Below are 25,480 nucleotides of genomic sequence, written 5' to 3' on the forward strand. Positions count from 1 at the left end.
CGCAGAGGGGGTGGGGTGAAAGGTCACAGCGCGGCGGCGGGTCTGGCTGGCTTCTGCGGCGGGCGGGAGGCTAGTGCCCCGTGTGCACGTGTGGAGAAGCGGCAGCACCAGCGAGGCGGCGGGAGATAACCCGCCCCCTCTGGAGACTCAGGGGCGTGCTCGACTCTCGCGGCCTCGGTCACCCGCTCAGCCACCCTGCCCTAGGCGAGGAGGCCGGCTTGTGGGGTTGAGGGGCCCGAGCTGTGGGCGCGGAGAGCTCAGGGCGGTGACGACGACGGCGTTGATATCGGTGGTAACGACGGCCTCAGCAGGCGGGGAAGATGAAAGGGTGAGGGGGGCAGCCGGGCAAGGCCCAGCCGGCGGGGAGAGGGGTCGGGCCCATGTTGAGGGAGAGAGCTGCGAAGGAGAGGAGAGAAGAGACTTAGGGTGAAGGTCGGGCGGGGGGAGATTTCTAGGCTTCTCTGTTCACTCCGCTTCAGGAGGGGGCGGAGGCGAGGCTCGGGCTGTTGGCGGGTTGAAGGGCCAGCGGAGGCAAGACCTGGGGAAGCCAGGATTTCGGCCCGGAAGACGAGTGTGGGTTGAGGGGAGACTAGCGGCTGAGTGGGGCAACAAGGGGAAAACTATTGGGAGGCGCCTGGGGCCTCCTACTCGGGAGCGGACGGCTGAGCCACCTCGGCCCGCTACTCCAGGTGTAATGGGTTGGTTGGCCTCTTCTCCAGATTCAGGCTTGACGCTGGAAGATCTTTGACACCTTTCAGTTTTATTCACACTTGGGAGCTGTGCAGAACGTTCTGGAGGGAGAAGGAATAGGAATAAAGACCATGGGGATGAGTATTAAATGCTAGTGACTCAACTAGATTTGGGTTGGGTCAGAGAGAGTGGAGGAGGGGAAGAGAGCGCGAACACTGTAGATTTGGGGTGCCAAAATGTTTAAGGAAGTACTGTGGATCAGTAGGTGGAGCTATTGCTTTCAGTAGTTTACTGTTGCCCCTGAGTGCTGTGCCAGGGTCCTGGGTTACTACGCTGTTTTTTTTCAGGTGATTGGCAAAGATAGTGTTCGGTCTTTCATAGTTTTCCTCTTGGATAACATTAGGGATTATTTTGACTCGACTGTTTCCATTTGGATAAAATGTCTTCTTACCGTTAAGTTATATACTGTTAAAGTATTAATTGCATAAAATTGTTTTAAAGCATTGCCAAAGTAAACCGTTTTAGAGCTTTCTTTACCCTCTTTAGAGAAAGAAATGGAAGCTTATAAATGTTAAGAGCTTTCTAAATGCCTGAATTTTTTCCTATTATTGTAAATCAGTTAAAGAATTGTAACTATGTTTTGAGTTAGTGAAGCCTTTCAAACTGTTGAGGATGAAGTAAAAAGTTCGTTTTGAAAGCACAGTAATCTCATACTCCCTAAAACAAGGGTCTGAATTTCGTTGTGTGTATCTGAAGTCGCAGAAGGGATTCCAAGAAAGTTTAATTTGATTTTTGGTCTGTAACATGCTTTCTTACTCTAATTTTGTTTTAAATAGTGGGTATTCATTCTAATGTTTGGAATTGTTTTTTGTATTAAGAATCTTCAGTGTTTAGAAATCATGAAGAAATTTTCCTGTACTTGGATTATTTCACGTCAGGTTATGAAGAGATCCAATTAGGAAACGAATTGAGGGCCATAGAAATATTTGATCCACTTGAATCATGATCTAGGGGAAGTTTGGCTATTTTATATATGACCCAACATATTTGGGGAGTTTTGTTTTTATGGTATACTGTACTGGTTGAGTATGGATGCTGTCTCTTACTCAGTTTTGTATTCTCATTGACAGGCACTCAATACCAATGCATATTTGTCATGTTCTGTTAGAGTAATAAAATGAGGCTGAAGAGTTCCCAGTATTGAAACTGTGGCATGGGTTTATAAAGGGCCTTAAATACAGACTTAGAAGCAAAAAAACTTAAAAGAGTCTCATTAAGACTCATCTGGGAAGTTAAAGGCACTCAGGACAGTGTATATTGTTTAAAGGATGTTAGGGTCCTTGAGTTCCAAAACTCGTATCACCATGCACAATATAGTCAGTGTTATGGTCCTGACTTTTGATTTGGAAAGGCCTATGAAATTGAAACAGTGATCTTGATTATGTCGCTTTTATATGAAATTTTATTTGCTTATTGTTTTATTGTATACTGAGTTAACTGAATAAATAGTAAGTTAAATAGAAATATCTAAGATCAGAGAAACTGCAGAACTCAACAGTAAATCAATCTAACATTTATAAATATTTTACATTGTTACCTATATTGCTTGTCATTTTGAAACTTTTTAAATCTATTTTATCTATTTTTTCTTCATATATTTACTATTAGTATTTTTATTAGTAGTAACAGTAGGCCATTCCCTTATATTGGTGTGTGTTTGCCCTTCCTCCATAGTAGATAAATTTATAGTTATAAATTGCATGTGTTTATATGCATGTCTAAACGTTTGAGATATATTAAAAGTTGCTTCCTTTGTACTGAGGTTGCTTGTTTTTTTGAACCAGGGACATTGTAGCTTGAATTTGTAGATGGGAAGCTGATTATTTTTATCTATTGTTCTTGCTAGAGAAGGTGATAATTCAAGTAAGGAGGAATGCCGTGACTGAGGTGGCATGTAATTAATGTAATAGAAAGTAAAACTAAATCCACTTATCCTTCAGTTATAGTAAAGAGGTGCAAATTAGTTCTAATGAAAACATCTTTAACAAGACATGAATACAGGTGACCAAAGTAAAGATGGGAAAGTAGATAGCATAAATGATATAAATACAGAACCATTGTGGTTTACTAATTCAGAGATTTAAAGGAGCCATTTTGACCAAATGTTAGAAAATAAAATATAAAATTCTACTGTCAGAAATGAAGCTATGTTGAAGAACTCAATGATAGCAAGGGACACAAGGGAGTCTTCTGAGGTGCTAGAAATACTTGTATTCTGTATCTTTACCTGAGTGTTGTTACATATGTGAAAAATCATTGAGCTGTAAAATAAGATTCGTGATCTGTATCATATGTTTTTACACTTCAATAAAAAATTTTTTTGAAAGGTTTTATTGCTGTTTTTGTCAGCAAAGACAAAAAAAGCCAGTTAGGCTGAAATAGCGTTTGACAATTTTTATAAACCTGCAATTCTCATACTCCTTGCTTCTGTGAAATCAATAATTTTTGGGTTTTTGATCGGATACTGAATTTTAACAAGTACTTTGTAATGTCTCCTTTGCTATGTTGAGATAAATTCATAGAAATATAACTTAACTGCACCACAGTTTTTTTAGGAAATCAATGTAATGTTCTAACTAATATAAAAGAGAAATAAAAGGAAAGCAAGTTATAATAAAATCTGTTTCAGTATGTAATGATCTGGTACAATTATACCAGAAGCATAAGAAGATCAGATGTTTGCATCTATCTGTAAATAGAATCATTGTGTAATTTAGAGAGTATATCTGCTACCTATATAGGTATGTGCATTGGTGACTCATGCTGTGTTGCCATCTTCCCAAAATTGTGGACATCCCTTGGTAAAGCTCTGAACAAAGAATAATCAAGAATTTCTGAGTGGGAAAGATTTTTAGAGGTCATCCAGTAGGCCAAGCACTCATCTATTGCATCACTATATATTCCCTGTTTACCATAATTTTGAACATCCTAACTGCTGTTATATGAATATTATTGCACATGTGATTAGTAGAGTGGGAAAGTGGGACTAGTACTATTATTGGTTTAAATTATGTATTCCTGTTATTGCAGTTTATGGTCAAATTAATTTTACATTGTTGCACATTAGCTGTATGTCAACTAAAATCTCTTAAGTTTTATAAAGTATTATTTATAAAGCATTATCTTTTGAAGCCATTGCTTTTGCCAGTCCAAACTAATATCTGTATTAAATTTCACTTTGTCACGTTCTCTACTTTGGGCTGTGGAAATCCTTTTTGCTCCTTAATTTTTTCTTCCAGGTATTAGCTATGGCTTTCAGCTTTGTGATATTTGAATAGATAAACTTTCTCAGTTATTCAAATGATTGTACTTTATCTCTTTTTTTTTGTAAACACAACTGGTATAGTAATCAGTAGAAAACCAGTAGTAACCAATAGAAACGTCCTTTCTGTCATGAAAATGAGAATTGTGTGAATTATAGTTTAATAGCTGCAAAATTATTTAATTGTGCTATCATTCAACCTTGCTTTCTCTTACCTTTCTTCTTTAAATTTATTTAGTGCCTAAATTATTGGCATAATGTTAATCCTGTCCTATTGAATGCAGTAGTGACTAGCTATTGTTGGTTATTAAGTGTTTGAAATGTGCCCTGTGTGAGGAGCTCAATTTTTAATTTCTTTTAATTAAAATTAAAAAGCAAACACAAATTCAGTTATTGGACAATATTTAAGTATGTTTGAAGCAACTTTGGATGTATAAATCTACTGTAAATTTTATGAAATATAAATACAGTTAAAATCTTTTCAAGGAAATTAACATGTGAATTGAAGTGTCCTGTACGTGTAGTAAGCTGGATTTTAGAGACTTGGTATTAAAAAAAGGTAAAAGGTTGATTAATTAATACATTTTATTTCAATTATATATTGAAAAGATTTCTCCTGTTTCTTTTTGCCTTGTTAATGTGGATACTAGAAAGTTTTAGTTTATGTATGTTACTTGAATTATATTTCTATTGGACAGTGCCATGCTAGACCCTTAAAAACCAAAGTTGTGTGAAACATGATCTCTTCCCTTAGAATCTAGTTCCCAGATGGTAGGTATCTCTAAATGTCTCAAGTTGTGGTCCAGTAGATAGTTTGTGGCTGTTTATACCTGTTTGGTGAAAGATTTTGAGGCCACTCCTGGTTTTTGATTAAAGTGTTGTAATCCAATCATCACCTTGTCTGCTGTGGATGGGAAAGGGATAATTGGGAGTTTGTATTTGCCTTCCCAAGTCCAGAGGCTTCTCATTTCAGTCCCCATGTGCTGTAGAGAATGCTTCTTCGTAAAACTACCTGATGCACATCTTCAATTATTTCTTTTGTATAATTCCATAGGAGTTAATTTTTTGAATCTAAAGGTACTGGCATTTTTAAAACTCTGATATTTGTTGCCAGTTGATCTCCAGAAAGATAATAGCTTTTTATACTGTCAACAGTGTATGAGAATGCCCTTCTCCTCTCTCCAAGGGCGAATGGGGAAGGGGAGAGGCACTTGTAAAACCCAAGAAAATGGAAAAAGACATGTAGCTGCCATTTCAGCCATTGATGGTATAAATTTCCTTTGTCTGGGATGCACTGCATACATTGAACATTTTGTGAAATGGTAGAAATAACTACTCCTTTCCTTACGTGTTGTTTTTGTTTTTGGTGGCTGGCCTGTAAGGGGATCCAAACCCTTGACCTTGGGCAAGTTGATTTTGAGTACATTTTCACGTATAGCCTTTGACTCTAGTTTTATTTTGCTGATTAGGTGATAAATGGTATTCCCTTATCTTTTAAAAAAAATTTGATGACTTAGTTGGACATTTTCCACCTTTGTGGGTCATTTGTATATCTTTGTGACTTCCCTATTTGTATTACTTTTAATTGGGATATTGATTACCTCAACTTCAAATGGTAAAACAAAGATAATATTCTTTAGAAAATGGGTTGAGACATTCAGATTAGTAAATATTGTTGGAGTGGTGTCAGTTTAGGACCCGGATCATTTGAGGAAAAATTTTTTTTACAGGTGGAGCTTGTTAAACAAGGGTAAGCAATGAAAATATTTTCCACTTAGGAGCATTTGAAACATTTCTCTTTTAGAAAATTAAGGTATATTTAGGTTTTCATCCTTCTAGTCCATATAGCTTATTATTTATCTTAATAAAGGGAACTTGTTACAATGCAAAAGTGCTGAACTAAAAGCAACCAAATTCACTGTGCCACAAATGATAGCTAGCAGTCGGGTCACTAATACGTTTCTTGACCCCTGGGGCATGGTTTCTTTGTCTTTAAAGGGAATGGCTTGAACCTGAGCAGGAAGGGCCAAAGATTCTAACTCACGTGCCAGTTCTAATCTGTTGGTAGTACGTCTGTTATAGCTTTGATGTGTTCCCAGACTGCAAAAAAAAGGTGTTGTTGTTGATACCTACTATGACTGCTATGGCATGTGTGTCACGTTTGCCATTCCTGGTCACAGGGCTAAGTTTCTATGATACCAAGAAACAAAACCTTGGAGTCATATTTGAATTGTTCTCTTTTAAACAGGTTTCTTCAATTTGCTTTTGTGCCAGTCTGCCTTCCCACTCCTCTTCCTCATGGCACTCTTTCCTTTTTTTTTTTTTTTTTAATAGCTACCTAACATGCTTACTGGGCCAAGCAATAGATTCTCATTTTATCTTTTGTATTTCTGTAAGGATGGTAATAGTATCTCTAGTATTTCTGTAAGGATGGTATAGTATCTATAATCCACTAATGAAAAAACAGGGTACAGAGGTGAGCCAAGAAGGAAAGAGGGTGGTTTGGTGGGTTCTGAGATTTTCAAAGTTTTGTCTGGCTAAAAAACAGTGAGGGGGTGGGGGAAACTAGACTAGTGGTCATAGGTAGGTGATGATGGGCTTTATGTGTATGAAGTGCTAAGGTATTTGAATTTCATTTGGTAGGTTATTTGCAGCTATTGGAAGATTTTACGTAGAAAAATAAAAGTGATCAGATTTGTGTTTTAGAAAGATTGTTCTGACTGCATTGTGATGGAGTTGTCTCCTTGGCTCTAGTCTTATTCCCCTTCATTTAGATTATTGGAATTCAGGCTGAAATGATGGCCTGGACCGTAGTGCTAAGAGAAAGAGTATAGGAACAGGTTATGAAATTTGGGAAAGCAGAATTAACAGGGATGAAAATAGGGCCTAAAGGTACATCTAAAACTAAATGTCCATATTGGATGATTGATATGGCTGTTCATAAAGATAGAGAATAGAGGTAGCTGTTCTAATTTCTAGTGGAAAATGATGAGATCAGTTGTGAAGGTGTTGTATTTGAGATTCTTGTGGAGATCACCAGTAAGCAGTTGGAAATATATGCTTGGATTCAGAGATTTGGGGATAAAAACATCAACAGTTAAGTGGTAGCAAAGGAAAAGCTGTAGCTGGGTAGAAGCTCTTCTGTTCGAACACGTGGGTGACAATGGAAAAAGGTTTCAAAGAATAACTTAATTCTTTTTAGGTTATAGCCTTGAGTAGATTGAGTGCATGTGTGTACTTAGCATTACCAAATAATTGCTGAGATTTTTACACGTCTGATACTTGTAGTCACACCATTTGTGTATATTTAGCATTAGTAGCCAACCAAATAATTGCTGAGATGTTTACACCTCTGACTTGTAGTCACCAGTGGCGAGCTGGTCCACTCCACCACTGCTTTTTTGATGCCGGCTGAACCTCTCGAACAGTGACTGAACCAGGGTCAGTCCTCTACCCCGTGCCCTTCCACCCCTACCTGATTATAGGTAATGTCTGGAGACATTGTTTGGTTGTCACATTGGGGTGGAGAGTGTTCTGGCACCTCATGGGTAGAGACTACACTTGCTGCTAAACATTCTACGATGCATAGGAAAGTCCCCTCACAGCAAGTAATTATCCAGCCCAAAATGTTAGTACTGAGATTGAGAAACACTGCTCTGAAGTGAGATGAGATGAGAGAGCCTATCAGTTATGTTAAAGGACCTACTGATTCTTGATTTACTAAAAGTAATTTAGTAATTCCTTGAAATATTTGAGGTCCTGCCCTAAGTCTTATAGTTTAGTAGAAGAGGTAAGGTATAAAAATAAATGCTTAGGGCTGGCTGGTTAGCTCAGTTGGTTAGAGCATGATGTTATAATACCAAAGTCAAGGGTTTGGATCCCCGTACCAGCCAGACCCCCCTCACCCCCCAAAAAATTAAAAAATAAAAATGCATATAGTGAGTCACAGATGTTGTGCTTTGGAAGGGCAGAAACAGTAATGTAGTTCATGAGATAGAAATCTTAGTGGGGTGGTAGATTGAGGCCTCATGAGCAGTTAGTATTTGATATGTACTTTGATAAATGCTGACTGGGCTTACTTTTAGGTTGAAGGAATTTATTGTCTAGAGGAATCATTCTTTCATGTAATTTTTTTGAAGAAAAGGGCTTAGAACCAGATTACTGCTAAGAAAAAATCGTTTACCCTATAAATGCCCCCCCCCCCGTGATATTTTAAAATCAAACATGGACATATTTTGGTCCTTGCTAAAAGATGCTTTGAGTTTTATACAAATACACCTTTATCAGTACATAGCAGGTGTTTCCCATAGATCTCTCTCTGTCTCTCTTTTAAAAACAACCTTGAGTAAAGATGACTCCTTCAAAGGAACATGGTGTGGCTGATCTGCATTATAATGGGAATTTGTGGACATAGGCCTGATTCTGGCTTTATCAGTGTCTGTCTGTATTAAGTACAGACACATTGTCTCTCATTTCATCATTTGTAAAATGAAGGTGAAATAGACCCATTGGTTTTTAAGGTGCCTTTCAGATCAGGCAGCATAAGAAGTGACCAAGCAGTTAAAACTTTGTGCCAAGGTGAACTAAATACCCATAAACAGGCTGTAAACTTTCTCTATACTTCATTTTCAGTTTTTGCTATATAACTGTACAAAGACCCACTTTTGTGGTGTCATATCCCCATCTTGTGGCCTTTCAGAATATTGCCAGTACATTTATTTTTACAAATATGAGCATAATTGGCATTACCTTTAATAGCTAAAAACATTTGAGTGCTTATTATCTGATGTTGCTATGCTAAAACTTGGCATGCATTATCTCATTTTATTACACTGATTGTTTTATAAGCCGAGGATGAAGGTTTCCTACTAACATATTATAACTAAAGATTATATGAGATTTGACTGAATAACAGATAGTACTGACACAAATTAATAGCTAATGGGCTCTATGGGGAGGCAGGCAAGTAGTTGCATTTTCCAGATATAAGAACTTAGTATAAATGGCATGGGTACTTTTGCAATTGCCGTTTCTTATTTATTTCATATTCTGTCCTACTTTTAGACCCTTAGTCTAAAAACTTTGGGGTTTGGGTGTTATAGATGTGAAAACCAAGAAAAAATAGAATGTCTCATGAATTTACTTGAGCTAAGAGAATAATTTAGTTTCTTTAATACCTGTTGTCCTCAGGTTTCTAAAGTTAGGGTTGTAGTAGTGCCAGCAGGGACCAAGTAGATATGGTGAATGAATAAAAGCAAGAGATGCTGCAAATTTAGGCTTTACTTAAAACCTCCTTTAAATACTAGCAACCAAGTTAATTTAAAAAACAAAAAAACACCATTGGTCAAATAGATGTGACAACATGGCTGATTTAGTTTTTAGGCTGGCAGTTTGGGGCTTATCTACAGAGTAGAGGTCATAAATATTGATAAGGTAAGATAGTCTACATTGTTAAATTATATTGAAGTCTTATCAGAAGTAAGCAAGCAATAAAGTGGTGTACTTGTTAAAAACCCAGATTTTCAGGGTCAGGCTGACTTGAGTTTGAATTACAGCTCTTCTAAACTACCTGTCACACGTATATTAAATCTAGAGTGTACCATAGTTTATTTACTGCTTGTGTAGGGGAAATGATTAACATTTTAAGTGAAATCCACTATGATCATATAGCATGTTTTTTCCAGTGACTCGTGCTCATCTTTAGCCTCTCTTTCCTCACCAGATCTCTCAGATTTCAAATTTCAGAATTTACATGCATGGAGTGAGAAGTTTATTAGTTTAGGTGGGTGTTAAATTTGTATGGTTTGCAGAACAAGCTTAATTACAAAGGTAAAGATTCCAAGACGCACTGTGGGAATCTGAATTTTTAATGAGCAAGGTGATTCTGATATATAGCCAGGCTTAGAGTCCATTTTTGGATTTTGTAACACTGCGTCTCTGGATTTTTATCCTTACTCTCTTGAAAATTATTTCTTGGACACCTTTATGGGCTCCTGTTTGTGTACGCATAAAATTCAGGTGTTCCTTATAGTGATACTGTTCTTAGACCTTCTTTTCAATACATTCTTGGTAATCTGATCTGTTCCCATAATCAGAGGATATACATTATGCATTAGTTATGTTTCAAGAAACAACTCTCAAAGGGATGTGTTAAAAAAGGGACTTCTTTCATTTAAGAAGTCTAGGTGCCTTCCCTCTACTATCTAGTTTTTAACTATTTACTGCTAGCATTGCTTCCAATCACATTGGGTAACACTTAAACTACATTTTATAAATAATTTTTTGGAAAGTAACCATTCTTACCTTAAAAGTGTTTGACACTAGTTTTGATAGAAAAAAATGTATATATCGAGACAAGTAGGTATTAAGACCAAAGCAAAGATTATGACAGACTGTCCTGAGACTATTGAATTTGGGAGCAGGGTCTGTGCTCATTCTCATCCAGTTCTCATTCAGTTTATCTTCTACAAACTGAAGACTTGGTACAGATGGAGATTGAGAAGTTGTAGTATGTTAAAGATTTGAAGGTCTTGCCTCCTTTTTCTTGTTCTTTGAAACAAGAATAAATGAGGTGCTTTCTACTATGAGTTTTAGTATGAAAATAACGTGTCTTTGTTCTTTCCCAGCCAAAGCTGCTGCAAAACTGCAAAGTATTGCAGCTTGTTGTGCCTTTGTAATGAGTAATGTTTGTATTTTATTTATTTTTGTTTTACGTTTTGTAACGAAAGTTTTTAAACACATGTGAAAGTAAAGAGCAGTACAGTGAACCCCATCATCCATCAATAAATAGAATCAATTCCCATGTGTTGTTATTTAATCTTTGCCTGCCCCATTGTTTTCCTTTCCTTTTCTGCTGGAGCACTTCAAAGGAAATTGTAGACATACTATCGCACTCCACCTGTAAATACTTCAGTATGAATCTTTAACAGAAAAGGACTTTTAAAAAAAAAACAAAACATAATTATAATACTTGATATTATCTTACAATCTCATACTCAGTCTGTATTTAGTTTTCCCCCTATCTCTTATAAATGGTTTTTAAAAAGATGTTTCTTCACTTTAGAATCCAAAAAGGTCTACAAATTGCAGTTGGCTGAAATGTCTTATTATCTTACTCTGACAGTTCCTCCTACTTTTTAAAAAATAAATTCATTTTAGAATAGTTTCAGATTTACAGAAAAATTGTGAAGATGGTACAGAAAGTTCCCAGTTTACCCTGTTAACATCTTATATTAGTATGGTACACTGGTAAGGAAATGAAAAGACAGGCCACAATTGGGAGAGAGTAGTTTCAAAATTATGTATCTCAGCATCAGTAGTCATTAGAGAAATGCGTGTCCAGTGAAATATCACGTCTCTAGAATGGCTATACATGGCAAGGCAGTAAAAAGTGTTGGCAAAGATGTAGAGAAACCGGAACCCTAATACATATTGGTGGGAGTGTAAATGGTGTGACTGTTTTGGAAAACAGTTTAGTGACGTGTTAGTTTTCTATTACTTCTGTAACAGTTACTACAAACTTCATGGCTTAACGCAATACAAATTTATTTTCTTACAGTTATTCAGGTCAAATGTCTGAAATGGGCTAAAATCAAGGTGTTGGCAGGTATAGTGATTTAAATACTATCCCTTAAAGACTCATGTCCACCTGGAACCTTAGTGTGTGACTTTATTCAGAAATAGGGTTTTCCCAAATGTAATTACAGTGAGGCCATACTGGATTAGAGTGGGTATAAACCCAGTGAGTAGTGTTCTTATAAGAAAGGACACAGAGACACACAGCAAACACCATATCAAGTTAGAGGCAGAGATTAGAGTTAGAGTGCCACAAACCAAGAAATGCTGGGGCCACCAGAAGCTGGAAGAGGCAAGAAAGGTTTCTTTCCTAGAGCCTAGAGAGCATGGCCGTGCTAATAGCTTGATTTTGGACTTGGGGCCTCCTGAACTATGAGAGAATAAATTTCTGTTGCTTTAAGACACTAAGTTTGTGGTAATTTGTTAAGATAGCCCTAAGGAACTAATACAACAGGATTGTGTTTTTTTTCTAGAAGTCCTAGGTGAATCCATTTTCTTGCCTTTTCCAGCTTCTATGTGCAGACCACCTGCATTCCTTAGCCCAAGTCTCTTTCTCCATCTTCAGAGCCATCAGTGTAGTGGCTTAAAAATTTTTTGTCTTTGCCTCTGTTCTTAAGTATCTTTGATTCTTAAAGTCTTATGTGATTACATTGGGCGTACCTGGATAATCCTAGTTAATCTTCAGATAGGAAGATCTTAATCACATCTTCAAAGTCCACTTTTTCATGTCAAATAATATATTCAAGGTTTCTGGGATTAGGACACAGAATTCTATGGGGGCCACTATTGTGCCTACCACAGGCAGTTTCTTTAAAAAAATTAAACATATTGGACATACAACCCAGCAATCCCACTTTTAGGTATCTACCAGAAAAAAAACTAAGGCATGTGCCCACATACAGACTTGTAGACACTGTTCGTAGCAGCATTATTTACATTAACCAAGAAGTAAATATAATGTAAATGCCCATCAACTAGTGAATGGGTAAACAAAATGTGGTATGTCCATACCACAATGGAATACTTACTCAGCATTAAAAAGATCAAACTGCCTACACATAACATGGATGAACCTCAAAAACATGCTGCATGAAAGAAGCCTAGTGCAAAAGATCACATTTATTGTGTGATTCCATTTATATGAAATATCTAGAAAAGGCAGTATGCAGAAATAAAAAGTAAATTTAGTGACTGGATGGGGGTGGGAAAAGGAATTTACTGCAAATGCACCTTAGGAATTTTGGGGGTGTAATGAGAATGTCGAAAACTGAGTTGAGATGATGGTTGCATAACTTTGTACATAGTCAAAAAATCATTGAATTGTATGTTTAAAACAGGTGAATTTTATGGTACATAAATTATACCTCAAGAAAGCTTAAGAAAAAGAAATGAGAGAGATTTAAGAAAAGGCGGGGGGTGGGGGGAGGTCTCACACAAGTCTTTGTGATCTTAAGTTAGGCAAAGATTTCTTAGGTGTGATACTGACAAAAGCACCATCTGCAAAAGATTGATCAGAATGTAAGACTGCTTTTTGAGAAACTTAAGAAAATGAAAAAAGCCACAGACTAGGAGAAATGTTTTGCAACATACATAACTGACAAAGGACATGTATTCATCGTGCACTCAAAACTCAAGAGAACCTGTTTTTAAAAAAAAAGATTTGAACAGATACTTTACCAGAGAATATACATGGATGACAAAGAAGTACTGAAGAGATACTCATCATCATTTGTTATTTAGGGATATACAAATTAAAACACAATGAGATGTCACTACACACCTATTGGAATAGCATAAATTTTAAAAGTTGGCAATGCCAAATGCTGGTGAGGAGGCAGAACAACTGGAACTCTCATGCCCTAGCATTCCCACTCCTAGGTATTTACTAAGAAAAGTAAAGCTTATGTTCACCCAAAAGGCTGTACGCAAATGTTTATAGCAATTTTATTCATAATCTCCAAAACCTGTAAGCAACCCAAATGCCCTTCAATGAGAGAATAAACACAGTATGGTAGTCCCTTATCTGCTGGGGATACATTCCAAAACCCCCAGTGGATTCCTGAAGCCAAGGATAATGCTGAGCCCTGTATATATACTATGTTTTTTCCTATAGATACATACCTATGATAAAGTTTAGTCTATAAATTAAGCATGGTGAGAGATTTATAATTGTTCTATTTTATTATTGTTATCACAGTATGTCAGCATCACCACTCTTGTGCTTTGGGGTCATTATTAAGTAAAATAAGGATACTTGAACACAGGTAACTGCCATATCACGATAGTCAATGTGATAACCAAGAGGGCTACTTAGTGACTGTCACTAACAGCAGGTAGTGTGTACAGCAAGGATACACTGGACAGAGAGATAATTCACATCAGGAACATTTAAAACTTATGAATTATTCATTTATGGGGTTTTCCATTTAACATTTTCAGACTGAGGTAACAGTAGAAAGTAAAACCACAGATAAGGGAGTACTACTGTACATCCATACGATGGAATACTACTCAGCAGTAAAAGGAATGAACTGTTGATACAACAGTGCGATGAATCTCAAAGGGGTTGTGCTGAATGAAAGACGCCAAACAAGCTCTTACGTATTTTGTGATTACATTATTTTTGAAAAGGCAGTACTGTACGGAACAAAAAAGAGATTAGTAGTTGCCTGGGAGTGGTAGAGTTGAATTACAAAGGGTCATTTGGACAGTTTTGGGGGTGATAGAACTATTCCGCCATTCAATAAGGGAGGTGGTTACATGATTATACATATTTGTCAAAACTCATAGAACTGTACACCCCCACAAAAGTGAATTTAATTTTACGCAATTTTTTTTTAAAAGCCAAGTGGGAAAATTGAGCTCCCCCTGTAAAAGGCTGGAAAATAAAGAACAACTAATAGCTGATGCAGATAGAAAATTGTAACATGGTGAACTTAAATCGACTAAGTCAATAATTATGTTAAACCTGAATGGACTAGATATTCCAATTGTCAGATTAGTAGAATAAGACTAAAGTATATGCTGTTTACAAGAGATACACTTTAAACATAAGAACACAAGGAAGTGAAAAGTAAAAAGATGGTAAAAGAACACCATGTAACACGGATTAGAAGAAAGCTGTTTGTCTGTTGATAGCCAAAGTAGACTAAGAAGGATAATTACCAGCAAAAATTTCAAAACGAAAGGTTCAAGTTATCAGTGACTCATAACGGCCCTACATATTTATGCTTCTACTAACCTAACTTGAAAATACATGAAGGAAACATTGACAGAACTAAAAAGCAGGAAGAAACACTTCCAAACTTTCTTTGAGGGCAGCATAATTCTGATAAGAAACCCCATAAAGACTATTACAAGGAAAGAAAACCAGGTGTGTCAGAGTGAGCCTTGAGATTTCAACAAAGGAGGTAAGAATAATCTGTAGCCAACAATGGAGAGGCCATCAACTGAAATAGAGAAAGCTGCAGGTAAAGCAGATTTGGGGGGGAAGTTCAGAAACTTGGTTTTCAATATGTTACTTTGAGGTCTCTACTAGAGATGCTTTGGATCTAGGAGTTTGGAGTTCAGGGGAGAACTCTAGGCTAGAGACAGAAATTTGGAAGTTGGTAGCATTAAAGCCGTAAGACAGATTCCATGAGATCACCAAAAGTATGTGTAGATAGGTAACCAAGTATATCTTGATGTCCAAGGCCCTCATAAACTTGGATCTTCTCCAACCCCAGCTTCCATATATACACACAAATGTAATTTATGTTTTGGGTTTTTTGTTTTTGGCAGCTGCCCTTGACCTTGGTATTATAACACTTTGCTCTAATTAACTCAGCTAACCAGCCAGCCTGCAATTTATGTTTTAACCATATCAAACTGTCTGGTTTTGGGAATACATTGCTATCTTGTTCATATTTACTCTCCCTTAGACTGCATCTCTTGCCCTCCCACAGAAAAAAACTCCTAGCCATCCTCAAAACTTTTCCCAGGGTCACCTATCTTCTAGTATTAGTTTTGTACTTTGTATACGTAAGCTGTTACTACTATATTGTGTATACCTGTCTTTCCTACTTGATGTAAATTCGTTTGCATCCCAGGTGCTTAGCACGTAAGAGTAGGTGTTCAAGTATTTATTGAGATAGAATTGATTTATGCTTTGAATAAGCAACTGGATTATGTTCAGAACTCTAGAAAAATTTAGATTCACAGAATTCTTAAAAGCTCTGTTCTATTAATTTTCTAGTAGAGATTTTGGACTTCTTAAACTTCATTTAGAAGTTCTTTTAACTTCTGAAAGCTTTGTGGTTGTTTATGGGCAGTAGTAGTCTCATTTGCTTGACATTCCTACCTGTCACTTATGCTTAAGCCTTTAATACTACACGTTCTTTGCTAAATTATATTTACAAGTTGATGATTACTCTGATATATTTAGAATATCCACATCTTAAAATAATTTGGAACTAAGTGATCAGGATTACAGAAGTAATTCCATTTCAGTCACACATATCATGTTAATGAGAGTTAAACTATATTTGAAACTGAATTTTGCTGACAAAGTTGAACATTTACTGGACACTTTGAAATTGTTTCTAGCATATTCTGACAGTCTAGCAAGAATCAAATGATTAATTTCTCAAACAGCTCCCAAACAATGTATGTAATATTCTATTCTGTTAAAGCACATATATGTATGTATGTATGGGGAAAAATATTGGACACCTATATCAAACATTCCTGGACATGTTCTTACAGGATATCTTCACTTCCTAAATCATTTCTATGATTTTTTAAAAAATTAAGGCATGTATTTATTAAAATTAGGCATGGAAGGATTAAGCTATTTCCTAATGATTCAATATTGTTTCCTCTATTTAGGCTTGATCTGCCCACACTAATGAAAACTTTTTAGTAGTTTACTTTTATTCAACTCAGTCTAGCATACTGCACTGTGTAACCACCTTTTCTTCCAGTATGAAGTCAAAAAATACCTGGTAATTATCCTTTCAAAAACTGTAAATATACTTGAAGCCTGTTAATTACCTAGAAATCATTCTTAAAAAAAAAAGCCCAAATTCTTTTACTTATAATTTAGAAACTTGACTTTGTAGGTTATTAAGTTATTCTTTATTACTATTTACCATTAAACTTCATATGTAATTTTTTTCTTTTTTAATTATAAGGTGAGTTAAGTGAAGCAGTGAGAGTGAAGAGGATGTAATATTTCAGTCACTTAAAATATGGAGATTAAGACTTTCTTCTTAAGTGCAGTGGAGTAATTTTTAAATGATGTGCTCTAAATATAATCAAATATTAATGTGAAATAAGTTACCACACCCCATTTGTGGTACTAAAGTAAGTTAAAGAGCAGGCAGCGTAGGTAAGACACGATCCCTGTATTTTAAGGGATCCAGTATTTTATAGTGTAACACTCTCTGCATATAAAATGTGAGTGAGGAAGTGAGCCCTGTAGATTTTAGTTAGAAAGAGGTTTGGGATGAAATGTTATTTACTTTAGCCTTAAAGAAGAAAAAAAACAGGGTGTGCTTTAATGAATAGTTGGAGTTCTGTGAATGAGATATAACCTGCTTAAAGAAGACATGAATCTCACAAGGAATTCATTACAGTTGTCGAATACTAGGGAGAAGGCCATATTTACTCATGTGGCTCAAAAATGGAAAGGAATATAACAAGAAAATCTCTATTTTGTACTAACATGTTTGCATGTTAGAAAAAGCTGTGCAGCTGCTAAGAAACCATTTGCTCCGATTTTAAGAAAACATACAAGAATGTAAGGATAATTGGTTACAATAAATAATACAGAACAGTGGCATAAAATAATTGAGGAAGGAAGGCTAAAGTTCCAAATGAGCCAAGCCTTTCAAAGCTATTAAGTATGACAGGAGGGAGACTGTGTACTATCTTTTGGGTTCTTGATACAGAGTACTTAAATAGAAAATAAAGTTTCCTCAATTTTTGCTTCTAATTCCTTAGTAAGCAGAATGTTCTCCAGACTGGACATTACAGAGTAATATGTTTTAGAGAATTGTAGCATAAGATAAAATATTGTATCATATTCATCTCTATCCAGAAATGTCAACTTTAGGAATTTTTTCTTTTTTTCTTTTTGTTGGGTCATCCTGTTATAGTGTTCAGTAATTGTTGGTGTTTTTAAGAACAGTTTTTTTTTTTTTTTTTTTTTTTAAAAAGATGACCGGTAAGGGGATCTTAACCCTTGACTTGGTGTTGGCAGCACCACGCTCAGCCAGTGAGCGAACCGGCCATCCGTATATGGGATCCGAACCCGGGGCCTTGGTGTCATCAGCCCCGCACTCTCCCGAGTGAGCCACGGGCCGGCCCTTAAGAACAGTTTTGTTTTTTTTATCTAAGCTTTAACATTTCAGAAAATACTTTTTCAAAAATTACCAGCAATTTTTACTACATATTTCTTTGAATATCCTTTCAAATATTTTTCTGTATATGTTAACAAGAGTTGAATGGTTATATATGAGGGTACTTCAAACAGTTCATGGAAAAAGTGGTATGAAAAGATAATACAAATCCTTCCATGAGCTTTTTTTTCCTCCCATGAACTTTTTGAAGACTCCTCATATATATAGTTGGAATGCACTTTTCCCCCCCTCACATAATGATGTATCACAACATCTTTTTGTGCTAACAATATGGATGTAGCATGCTTTATTCAATCAATCCCCTATCAGTGGACACTTAGATTTTTTCCTTTTTGCTATTATAAATGTGGTGATTAACGTTCTTGTTTAGTTGTTTCTCCTACAGAGAGTTTTCACAACTCAAATATGATGCAAATGATTAATTAGGTTTTATTGTTTGCTTTAACTACTGTTGACTTTAATGCTGTTATGATCTAAAAGTAGCACCAAGTGAGTAGGACCTACAAAATTTTCTGGCTGCTTGGTTGGAATCATATTGTTTTATTTTTGAACTCATTTTATTTTGATATGGTGCTCACTGTCTCTTTTTTTAACCACCCACTGTTATGATGTTTAAGAAGGCAAATCATACATTTAGGCAACTCAGTGATAGTGCGGGTAGTAATACGAAGAAAAGTTGTTTACATTGCTATTCATGTTTGCTTTATCACATTTGATCAGCCTTTAGCTTACAGTAGTGAAATGGACTTGAGCTATTAAAAATTCCTTTTGTTGACAGCTCCATAGGCAAAACAAATGTTACTGTGAGTTTGGAACTTTTAGCTTTAATCCCTTTTTCCATGGAACCAATTGTTTTGATTACTTGTGGTTTCCTAGAAATGCTACTGTTGTGTTCTTGATAGGTAGTTTTAAAACTGGGATGTTTTTCAAAATGTGAATTCTCCTGTTCCATTTCTAGAGATTCTGGTTCTGAAAGTGGGGGTGTGGGGTTCAGGAATGTGAATTTCAAATATCACCTCTGTGATTCTGATGTAGGGGGTTCCTGGACCACTGTTCTCGGTGATTAGAATGTGTGTAATTATTGCATACTTGGATTATTTTCTTAGAATAAATTCCTAGAAGTAGGATTACTTGGACAAAGATGTACTTTTCTTAGGCTTTTCAATACATGGTGCTAGATTGTCCTTAAAAGATATTGTTGTCTATTTATGTTCCCATCTGCTGGATGTAAGGATACCATCTGGTACCCTCTTACCAATATTAAATATCATCAGTCTTTTTGATTGGTGATAGATGTATCTAGATTTTTCTGAACTGTGAACTACAAGGAAAATTTTGGTATTTATTCAGGCACAAAAGGAGAAGTACCACCTGTTCTCACCTATATGTGGAAGCTAAAAAAGTTGATGTCAGAACTAGAGAGTAGAATAGTGGTTACTAGAGACTGGTAAGGGAAAGGAGGAGTAGAGAAAAGGTGGTCAATGGATAGTAACTAGTAGAGAGGGTTTTGAATGTTTCAACACAAAGAGATGACAAATATTTGAGGTGATAGATACGCTAGTTACCCTGATGATCATTGCCCACTGTACCCAAATATCACATTCTACTCTGTAAATATCTACAATTATCATGGGTCAATTAAGAAAAAATAAAAAAATTCTCAGAGATAGAACTGTATTAGAGGTTCAGAAACTGGGGGGAAGAAATAATGGGAAGTTAATGCTTAATGGGAACAGAGTTCATGTTTAGGATGACGAAAAAGTTTTGGAAATAGATAGAGGTGATAATCACACAGCATTGTGAATGTAATTAATTCCATGGAATTGCATGTTTAAAAATGGATAAAATGGCAAACCTTATGTTATATATATTTACCACAATTTTTAAAGAAGAAAAAATTTTGGCATTTATTATAGAATATTCTGTCATAGTAGTTATGTACTGTATTTTTCCCTAAGTGTGTACAATTGTATTAAAGCTGTGAGTAGAATTTGGATCAAATGGCTGGCAAAATTTGTTTATAAATGGTAATCTTCATAGGAATGTAAAGTCACTATGAAAGGGTTTGATTTATTAATCATGTAAAAAAAGACTTGATACCCTCTTAATATGTTCATTTTAACAAATGAAGCTAATTATATTTTATTGAGTTCATTTTGGTTTGTTCCAGTAGCCGGATCGAGCTGGGAGATGTGACACCACACAATATTAAACAATTGAAGAGATTGAACCAGGTCATCTTTCCAGTCAGCTACAATGACAAGTTCTACAAGGATGTGCTGGAAGTTGGCGAACTAGCAAAACTTGGTATACTATGGGTTTTTCTTCCCTTTATTTGCGCTCTTGAACTCTAGTTTTTAATGTTAGAGCAGAAAGAGTTAACTAATTTAGTCTATTTTACAAGTGAGGAAATGAGAGTGGTCTAGGTTCTGAGAAAAATCTGAGAAATCAAGATTAAAATACTTGAATTTTAAAAAGAATGAATGTTCTTTATTATTTAGTGTGTACTTATGGGCTTTCACATATTTAGCCTTACTCTAGCGGAGACCCAAACTTCTATGACAGTGTAAGAGGTTTTTGAGGCCACTGATATTCATAGAGTAGCTGATAAATTTAATGCTGATAGCAGTAATTTAGTTCTTTGGGGAGTGGGGGGAGGAGAAGATTAAATAAAATGTGTTATTCTGTATGTTGAACTTTATATCTTTATGTTTTCCATGGCAGCCTATTTCAATGATATTGCTGTAGGTGCAGTATGCTGTAGGGTGGATCATTCACAGAATCAGAAGAGACTTTACATCATGACACTAGGATGTCTGGCACCTTACCGAAGGCTAGGAATAGGTAAAATTATTTGTGGTTTTTGTTACTTCTTCAAAGAAGCATGAATATGTTATTAAAGTACCTGAACTAGTTAGTCAATTTATTTCTTTTAGGAATACTGGGAAACAGTTACTGAATTATATAAAGTGAAAAATAACTAGTGTTTATTTATTAACGTAATTCAGCTGGAAGCCCTACATGGATTTGTTATTCATTTTCCCTTTTGCTTTTTCTGTTTTTCTTCTACCTGGAAGCGCTCGTATAAAAAGATTGTTCTTCTGCTAACAGTTGTAAAAGTATGTAGCTATTGTTGAGAGAACAAAATTCGGAAAAAAAAGATGTCTAGTATTTGTACCTCATAAATTCTGTTAGGTCTTGGCTGGCTGGTTAGCTCAGTTGGGTAGAGCAGTGCCTTGTAATGTCAAGGGTTCAGATCCCTGTACCAACCAGCTGCCAAAAAAAAAAATTCAGAATGAATTCTGTCAGGTCTCAGTAAATAGTTAAAATGACAGGTAGATAATGTAATTTAAAGTTTGATTTATGAGGTTACTTATTGGTTGTTTATCTTATTAATAGGAACTAAAATGTTAAATCATGTCTTAAACATCTGTGAAAAAGATGGCACTTTTGACAACATCTATCTGTAAGTAAAATAATATTTAATATTCTTAACGGAAGAATTTAATAAATTGGCAATAGAAGTTTTTACTAGAAACTTTAAAATCTGTTCACTTATTCCACTGTGTCTTTGGAAACACCATGGAAGTAGTTGTTAAGAAGTTTTATTTGTTTGTTTTGTTTTGTTTTAATAGTAGATAAAGAACCTGAAATAAAACACATCTTTATTATGTTGGGATGGGAGCTCCAAAGTCGTAGTGATGAAATGAGGAGGAAAACTCAGACAATGGTTTTCTTGTGCCATGCTCTTTGCACTTTTTGTGTTTTGTTCAAGGGAATTAGTGACATGCTCATTTGTAGTAGAGTTTAATAATCAAAATAAGAGATTACCAAACTGAGTTTATACTTGGATCTCAAGAGACTGCAGATTAAGAGCCAATACTCAGATTGATGAACTGTTAATAATTCAGTTTGGCAATGGGAGAGATTAAGTTATGCAGTGTTATTTGGGGGAGTAATTGAGAAAGCTCAAGATTTTTATTTTCAAAATATAGCATTTTTTTAATCAATCAGAAGGAAGGTATATTCAGGCATATGAGACCCTAGTTTTTTATTGTTCATTATTTTTTTCTGTATGTGTTAATATGGCCTTTGTATCATCCCTAAGGTTATTTAACCTGTTTTAATTACAGTAATCTTTTCTCCCCTTGTAATAAAAAAATATTATGATAACTAAGGTACTTTGTCCTTTGTCGACTGAAAGAATAAATACTATTACTGAGCTTCCTAATCTCAACGAGCTATCTTGCAAATATAAGAATTAGATTAAAAGTGTGAAATCGTCATCAAAAGATTTTCTGGAATGAATATCTAATCTTTGTTAATTACTGATAATTGTAAAGAATGTAAATATCTGCAGTATTACAGCTCCAATCAGTTTGAAGTTCTCTGTGGAGAACACTTCAAGCTGATGAAACCTTAATTTTAATTTTTTTTCTGATACCCTCTTATATCTCAGGCACGTCCAGATCAGCAATGAGTCGGCAATTGACTTCTACAGGAAGTTTGGCTTTGAGATTATTGAGACAAAGAAGAACTACTATAAGAGGATAGAGCCTGCAGATGCTCATGTGCTGCAGAAAAACCTCAAAGTCCCTTCTGGTCAGAATGCAGATGTGCAAAAGACAGACAACTGAGCAAATTACAAAGGAACTTTCTTGCACTTGCTTGTCGCCAAATAAAAGAAAGGCCCATTGATTCCACCCCCCCCCCTTTTAAAACTTTTCCTCCCTCCTTATTCTTGTTTTTCTTCCTTTCTTCCAAGAGTTTTAATACTTTCAAGGACTTTTAAGAATAATCATGTTTGGATTGTTTTAGTTCTCTTATTTTTGTGAGGTGGTTTGACTGAAGGAAGGAGAAGGTAGATCTGTTTAGTTTAACAGCTAAGATATATGGTCCCAAAAATTTGGGTGTCAAATAATTTCAAATTTTTTAGCTGATTTTTTTTTTTTTTTTTAATGTCCTGCTTTCACATTGAAGGGCAGAGCCTACAAAATATTGTATATTTCAAAAGAAAAAAAAGCAGCAGCAATATCTTGTTCTCTTACTCATAGACAAGTTTACTGTGTTTGTGGTACTTTGGGTTTTTAAAGATTATTGTGGGATTGTAATCCCTACATATTGCCTTCACTCCACCTCTAGACCTTCTGAGCACTCTCTCAGGAGCTGGACCATTGTTATCCTTATAAGAAATTCTAAGCTTATTTTGAGTTTTTAAGCAATTATTTCTTCTCTTCTTGCTGGTGGGTGGGGCAATTTGGGTAGGTAGTATTATACTTTGGTCTAAGCATTTGAGTTAAATTGCTTCTTTGCTAATGAGTGGGCTGGTTGTTAGCAGGTTTATTTTTCCTGCTGTTGATTGTTACTAGTGGCATTAACTTTTAGAGTGTGGGCTGGTGATATCCCAGCTAGAGATATGGCCTTTAACTGACCTAAAGAGGTTTGTTGTGATTTAATTTTTTCTCCTGTTCATTTTCTTCAATAAACCCAACAATAGTTAGTCTAACCTTAAAAATGGAGTTCATGTCCTTATAGGTCAATACCCCTAAATAAACCTGAGACAGGTATTTTCTCTTGGACATATTAAAAAATACCTAAAAGGAAGATTAGATGGACTTGTGCCATGATGAATGTGTTTGATGTCAACTAATGCAGACTGTTAAAAGTGTGGCCACTGAGCATTTGGTTATGTAGGAAAGAATATCTAGACAGTATTTTTGAGAATAACATAGCTGTACTATTGCTTATCTGTTGGAGAACATCCCAGATTTGCTTACACTCTGTGCCTACAATATTGAGTTTAAGGATCTGGGGTAAGGGGAATTGTTAAACATACTTGCTTCTATTCTTGGAAAAGTAGAAGTATTAAGTGTTAATAATGCAAATGTCACTGTGACCTCCTCAACTGACAGAACTGGTTTATGCTAGATCATTTTCTGGCACATAGGGAGTGGCTTTGACAGGTTGATAACTTTTTGTAAGATGGGAGACATCTGAAATATTCATGTTTTCCTTTCATATTCCCATCTCTGATATTTAGAATTTTTTATATTGCCAGTACTGATGGCCCAAGAAATGTTCTCATTAGACTTTAAAACAGTGTACAGGGCTTGAGTTTTTGTCATTTGACTTTAAAAGGAAGGTTGATTCATAATATTTATCCTCTTATGTAAAATTCTAGTATAAAAGTCTCACTTCCAAATACGTTAAATGACAAAATTACTTTACGAAATGTTTGTACACATTAAGTTTTTATTTGAGAATGTGAAAGTACAAAGTACAATAGACTTCAACAGTCTTGAGTGCCAAGAATAATACAGAAAAGGAAGATAGTCGATGAATGAGTTTATAAGGTTGTAATCTTAAGACAGTAAAAATGTAGAAAGAGAATGCTGGTTTCTTGGATATCAGTTTCTTAAACAGTCCAGGTCTAAGCTTAGAAGAAAGGTTTAAGCATTAAGCACCTTTTCTTTCATGGATAAGCTTCAGCTTGCTCTTGCCAAGAGAAGAGTGCTTAAGTTACAGAAGGCATAATTAGTTTGAAGAATTCAGCCTTTTTGTAAACTTCCAAATATCAAAATAGATTTTGATATATAAATGAATTTTCTGAGATGACACTGCCTCTATTTCTATAACCATTTCACCTGGACTATCTAATCAGTCCTTTGAATGTATCCCTTTATGTGGTTATTGAAAACCGAATATCTGCCTCATGACAATTAAGTACATGTTATTTAAGGAAGAAAAAAATATTAAATTTTGAATTGAGTGTGTAGTCTCCCTATCATTATAGAGTTTCTTTTTCCACACTAGTCAGTGACTTAATCTAAATTGTAAATGTTTGGAAAGGGTTAATTGTCCTACATCAAATTCATATTAAATAATTCCATCCACTTTGGAGGAGAAGGATATGGAAGAGTTGTAAGCTGGGCACTAGTTCATATGCCTATGAGTCAGTAAAGACTGAGGTAATGTCCCATGTTGAATTGGTTATTTTGATATATGATAAAAATTATGTTTGAAGTAAAACAATTACTGTTAACTGGAAGATCACAGGATATATCCATCATATTTTTCAGGACAGGTAGTTTTTACTGTGGGGCAAATAGGTTAAAATTATACTGTATGGTAATTGCATTGAGGTTCTAAAGAAAGGAATCTGTAGAGAAATCTATGCAATATATAATGTCTGGATTAGTTTTCATTTGGGGAAAGAAGTTCTGAAATATCTCCAAAACATTTTACTTCAATTGAAAGTCCTCCAAAAAGAGAACTATTGGGAAACCATGGTGTGTGGTGGTGGAAAAGAAAAGCTCCCTCGGTTTTTTGGAGGGAATAACTTTAAAAATACTTAAATGGCTAAGTTTACTTGGTGCAGTTAAGAATTAAACTTGTCAATTTTAACATTGCTGTTACATCTGAAATAAACTTATGTTCTGGTAGTGATCTGTGATGTCTATAAATATCAAAGAAAACCCTACATTGTGTTGAA

The 25,480-nt window shown here is 35.5% G+C and overlaps 1 protein-coding gene across 2 annotated transcripts; it reads left to right on the forward strand.

Moving 5' to 3' along the window:
• On the forward strand, nucleotides 1-25,480 carry NAA50 (N-alpha-acetyltransferase 50, NatE catalytic subunit). 2 transcript variants are annotated; one of them, XM_063093268.1, is made up of 5 exons: nucleotides 1-328; nucleotides 20,162-20,295; nucleotides 20,713-20,832; nucleotides 21,388-21,454; nucleotides 22,448-25,480. In XM_063093268.1, the coding sequence occupies exons 1-5, from the start codon at nucleotides 321-323 to the stop codon at nucleotides 22,623-22,625; spliced, it is 507 nt and encodes a 168-aa protein (XP_062949338.1). In that variant the 5' UTR covers nucleotides 1-320; the 3' UTR covers nucleotides 22,626-25,480. The 2 variants fall into 2 exon arrangements, with proteins under 2 accessions (XP_062949338.1, XP_062949329.1); XM_063093259.1 differs by having other exon boundaries at nucleotides 2-328; nucleotides 20,159-20,295.

This window comes from Cynocephalus volans, chromosome 1 (genome assembly GCF_027409185.1).
Source record: "Cynocephalus volans isolate mCynVol1 chromosome 1, mCynVol1.pri, whole genome shotgun sequence".
Taxonomy (NCBI): domain Eukaryota; kingdom Metazoa; phylum Chordata; class Mammalia; order Dermoptera; family Cynocephalidae; genus Cynocephalus; species Cynocephalus volans.